The sequence below is a fragment of the Gymnoscopelus microlampas genome (genome assembly GCF_963454915.1).
Source record: "Gymnoscopelus microlampas genome assembly, chromosome: 18".
NCBI lineage: Eukaryota > Metazoa > Chordata > Actinopteri > Myctophiformes > Myctophidae > Gymnoscopelus > Gymnoscopelus microlampas.
In genome coordinates this window covers 43,562,023-43,567,279 of record NC_139955.1, presented here as the reverse complement: position 1 = coordinate 43,567,279, position 5,257 = coordinate 43,562,023, and the positions used below count along the sequence as shown (strand labels likewise).

The following is a 5,257-nucleotide window of genomic DNA, read 5'->3' as shown; positions in this document are numbered from 1 at the left end:
GTCATTTTTTGGGTGAACTACTCCTTTAACGTGGCTTGCAGCTCTGTGAAGACATACTGTATCTCCTGTCCACACTGCTATCTTAATGTTTGCTGTTTAGCAAGTTAGTCTTAAGACTTGGAGGGATCAATTTAATTTGAGATGTTTCATGTTTCTGCCTTTATATAATAGATGTTGACTCATTTTACAGCGATGATTTCTTTATTGTTATGTACAGATAATTAGGATGAGTTGACACATTTTACAATGATGTTTTCTTTATTGTGCACAGATTATTATAAATATTGTTGTAACACACAGGACAAAGTGAGTCGTCTATATTTGTTTCCACTCCCATTATGAAAGAATCATCAAGAATGCGTCAATAAGCGGTCAGTCAATGTGTTGCCCGTTTCATTTCCTGACTCCTAAGAAGACTGTGAAAATGTATTAATACACGCAAAACCTTCTTATGGGGACCCCTGGCACAAAATGTTTTCAGATGGGGTCCGTGGCCAAACACATATTCATTTGGGAGTCCTTTAACATGAAAATGTTTAACCCATTGAAACCGGGAAAGCATTCGTGTCATTTTAGATTTTTGCGTTGGCTATTCAAAAATAGCAGATCTACAAGCTCACAGCGCGTCGCTTCGTGCCACGAGCATTGATTGATTGATTGATTGATTGAAGGTTAAGACTTTAACAGGGGCCACTTTGGAATTGCAGCCTCCTGAAGGTGTTTTTTAGGGCAGTTTTGAAAGTGAGTAGGGTTTTACACCCCTTTACTACTTTTGGCATTTTTGAAAATTCTTGAAAGTGTTTGAAAAATGCTGAATAATTTTGAATTATGAAAAAGAGTGAGAACTACTGATTTAGAGGGCAGTTGTAGAATCGGCCTCAGGTCTTGATGGGTTCAATAGCCCATTGAATGGGTAGAGACTACCTGGGAAAAAGAAGGTCACAGGTTTGAGCCCTGGCTGGCAATGTATTGAGGTGTCCCTGTTAAGACACTCATGTAATAGGTTTAAGTACATGTTCTTCATTATTATCATTGTTGCATCACAGCGTGCCACGTTGTGAGATCATAGATGGGCTTTTTGGGCTAACGTTCCCACCAGGAATATGGATGCACGGATTCAAGTGGTTTTCATCAAAATATATCGCTCATACATTCTTGATATTAAAAAATGTAAATTTACAAATTGTAGATTTAATAGCAACATTTTCACACTCCACTTAAATTCTACAAACGTACGTATTTTGTTCCCATGTGCGAGAGCTGTGTCAGTGGTTTGTAAGTACAAAGTTTGGGGTTCGACACCACCATTTGGCCTGATTTTCACATTTCCACTCTCCATCTATATTATGAAAGGTTAACTATTTCGTTCTCACTTGCATATTCCATGCCAGCGTGGCACAAATTAAGGTCAGGGGTTTATAAACCGAACGTACCAGGTTCAAAACGCAAAAACAACACGTTAAACAACTCAAACAACTGAATTCAAACTGGTGTGGTTAAAAAAAGGTTCACATGCCTCAATACAAAACTGAAACAGCAAATCAAACTGGGGATTGATTGATTGATTGAATTTTTTATTAGGCAAAAGAATGTAAAACAACAGTTACATTTATAATGCTTTTGACTAAGAGAATAAAAATACAAGTTAAAAAAACAGTCAGCTCAATCTAATAATATAACCGTTGTGTTTCTTTACATATTTTAGAAATATATCTTCTTAGTTCTAGTTTTAATTTACAATTGTGTACCTTTTGTTTTGTAGTGATGACCTATAGGGTTTCCTGTTTGCTGCTACCTGTCTTGTCTCACCCTGTTATTTGCAAATGTTTTTCACCTGTGTCTTGTTAAGCCCTAACCAATCGTGTGTTGATTGTCCATACATATGCACCTGTGCCTCCAATGTGTTTCTGTTTGCCCTTCACTGCCAGTCTGTTTGTTGTATATAGTTGTCTGTGAGTATCTTAGTGTTTGACCTAGTCTCCTTGATTTGTGCATATAGGCTACAAGTGAAACTTGCAAGTGCCTTCCTAGTCCTTCTCGTGCTCCTAGTGTTCCCTGTTTTTTGTCATTATAAAAAAAAAAAAACTCCTTGTATCTCTGCCCTAACCTCTATCTCTGTTTCACCTTTTCTCTCTCTCTCTCTCTCTCTCTCTCTCTCTCTCTCTCTCTCTCTCTCTCTCTCTCTCTCTCTCTCTCTCTCTCTCTCTCTCTCTCTCTCTCGTTCAAATGACACACCTGGATTTGTACAGATGTTTTCCATCAGTATGTTTATTTAAAAATCAAACATCTTCATGTCTCTCTCCTCTCCTCTCCTCTCCTCTCCTCTCCTCTCCAGCCCGCAGCACTCCTGTCTATTCCTCTGTAGTCTTGAATCCGGAGTACTCCCATTTACTAGAAATATACGTACGTATTCAAACTACATTTACTAACAATTTTAACATTTGCAAGAAAATGTCCTTGATGTCAGGGAAAGACTAAAGACATGTTGAATTAGGAATATCTAAACTGATTGTCCCATCACTACTGATATATACACTACTGATACAGTATGTATAGTATATAATATCTGAACTGACACATTTTGTTCTGTAGTAAAGTGTGCATGGCTTTAGGCTGAACAGTATATATCCCATCACCAACCAGTAGCCAGAGCTTTCTTTCTCCAAACTTGCAAACTTGGGAACGATGCAAATAGGGAATGCATACTCTGCTCATGAGATGTTGTTGTACACAGACACATGTGGGGCCCTGACCCACAGTTTGTGCACCACTGGGTTACATAATCAAATGGATAAACATTTTTAATTTGTCTTTTCTCTTCAACTGCGCCGCCACCTCCAGATGCTGGGCCAGCGTCAGCGGGACATGATGACGATTGACTACCTTAGGCAGCAGGCAGAGCCGCTGATGCAGCAGGTGCAGCAGCAGAGGAGCATGGCCTCGCAGGCTCAGGGCTTCAACGTGGCCGCCAGAGGTATGAGCAACCCCTGCCTCCACCAGGCCAACCCCCAGCAGTTCCCCTTCCCGCCCCAGCTACGGTACAGTACAGTACCAGCTACGGTACCAGTACAGGCCTGGCCTCGCCACCACCTTCCACCAGACCCTTCTCCTCCCCTCTCAAACCTCACAAGATGGCGCCACAAGGGTGGCCATGTTGTGAGGTGGCTCCGTCTTGATAGCATTCAGTAAAGTGAGTGGTACCTCAGCCTGGCTGACTGCTCTCTGTCTCTCCACTGCAGGTATGAGCCCCCTGCTCCCCTCCCAATCCCCCATGATGCAGCAGGGCCAGGGCACCACACCCTCCCAGGGCTCCTCTGATATGATTGGCTGTCCACAGGACAATGTGGGAGGCAACAGGTGAGAATAAAGTCACTAAGAGTCAATTATCAGAAAAAAATACTCACTTTGTTCTGTATAACGTTCTATAAACAAATTCACTGCTCACAGTCTGCAGTCTGGCTGGCAGAGGTTCTATCCTTCATACAATTGCTCAGAAAGTGATACAAATGATTCACGGCTATCATTGTCGCTATAGTTGTGTTTGGACTAAAAACCTACTGTACCTTTTTAACAACGCTTTTTCTTAGTTTTATCCTTAGGTTTTTTCCACTATGCCTTGGTTTTACTTGGTTTTAATCTACTTTTTACCACTAGCAGGGTCGTATGTTTTTTTTAGCCTTTACTGTTTTTATGCCTTGTTTTTAAACCCTCCGAGCCAGCACGGTGAGGACCCGGACAAATCAGTGACGTCTCGATTGAGGCCAAATCAAGTCAAACGAAAACTAGTCAGATCTGGTCGAGAATATCACCTGAGTTCAACCAACTTTCATCCTGCCCACGAAGACGGACGTCTGGGCAGGTGCGTAAGTGCGGGGGCGCATGTGCAAAGCGCGTGCGCGATTTAATGTTTTTTTTTTATTTTTTACTGACAGCAGCTGAAGTCCTTGTCATGTCTGTCTGTCTATCAGTCCCTCCTGATACACACAACACCACTGACCACTTTCTTAACACACTGAGGAAGGCTTGATGCTGAAACGTTTTATAAACAAATGCACTGCTCACAGTCTGCAGTCTGTCTGGCAGAGGTTCTATCCTTCATACATTATTGCTCAGAAAGTGATACAAATGAGCGATCATTGTCATTATAGTTGTGTGTGGACTTAAAACCTACCTTTTTAACAAAGTGGATGGCAAATAGTATTTGCCATCCACTTCAGGTAGGAAGATTTTTTTAAACGGCATATTAATTGTTATCGTTATAGTTATGGTGCTAGCGTTGAACAGCTGTTTAGCTGGGAAACTTTCATCAGAAGTTCTGTGTTATCCTTTTAGCTTTAATGTCTGACTGTACCACATGATGTTTACATTTCTGACTAATAAAGTATTCAATCACAAAATGAACTTTCCTCATCCCCTCATTTTCTATTGTCTCTCTCCTCAGTCATCAGTCTGTCCAGCTCACCCAGCAGAATGACCTCAACAACGACTCCATGTTGACCAGCAGCATGGGTCAGATGAAGGTGCCCATGGGTCAGGAACAGGTATGTGTACCTGGATGTTCTTATAGAAACTAGGGCTGTACTATACAGTATGTTCTCAGTGATCATTCAATCAATTACTTTTTACATTCTTCCTCTTGATTTATTGAATACATAGGACCACAATGGAAACAAGCCCGTGTAATGGTACTGCTGTACTGTTTGTTTTTCTTTGTTTGATTGATTACTTTATAAACAAATTGAAACTTTAGGAGTTTTAAAAGGATTACCATGAACATACTTACTACCAGTAACTGCTCCTGCTTTGATGTGTATATATTTTGTCATTCTGACAAAGCTGTGTCATATTTATGTCTCTTGGCCAGGTCAGGCTTGTAAAAGTAACTTTGTCTCAATGTGGGTTTAGACTGTACTGGTTCAATGAAAGTCAGAAACTGTTTCAAAATCAGATTCTTACAGAGCACGTTCTGTTTTATGTTTTCATCACTTACAGAGTCGTCCAGTAGAGAGACTGTTTGCTGAGCAGCTTCGTCAACGTGATTTCTGATCCGTGTCTCAAATGTCTCCTTGACAAACTTTACGAGAAGAAGGTGTTAAACTATTCTGAGCTGGAAGAGGCCAACGCAATGACAGGCGAAAAGTGATAAGGCACGTTTTGTCATCGATGCAGTGAGGAACAAAGGATCTGCTGCAAGTTCAATCATGATAAAGATTCTCTGTGAGATCGACCCATTCCTCTCTGGACATCTTGGGTTGAA

General features: G+C 41.0%; 1 protein-coding gene across 1 annotated transcript; it reads left to right on the top strand.

The window, feature by feature from the left end:
- Positions 1-1,249: 1,249 nt before the first annotated feature.
- LOC311034075 (uncharacterized protein) lies at positions 1,250-5,046 on the top strand (the record flags this gene model as incomplete). Its single annotated transcript, XM_084041818.1, has 6 exons — positions 1,250-1,271; positions 2,336-2,403; positions 2,842-2,974; positions 3,240-3,357; positions 4,442-4,541; positions 4,993-5,046. 6 exons carry the CDS (start codon positions 1,250-1,252, stop codon positions 5,044-5,046), a joined length of 495 nt encoding a protein of 164 aa, XP_083897944.1.
- Positions 5,047-5,257: the final 211 nt, after the last annotated feature.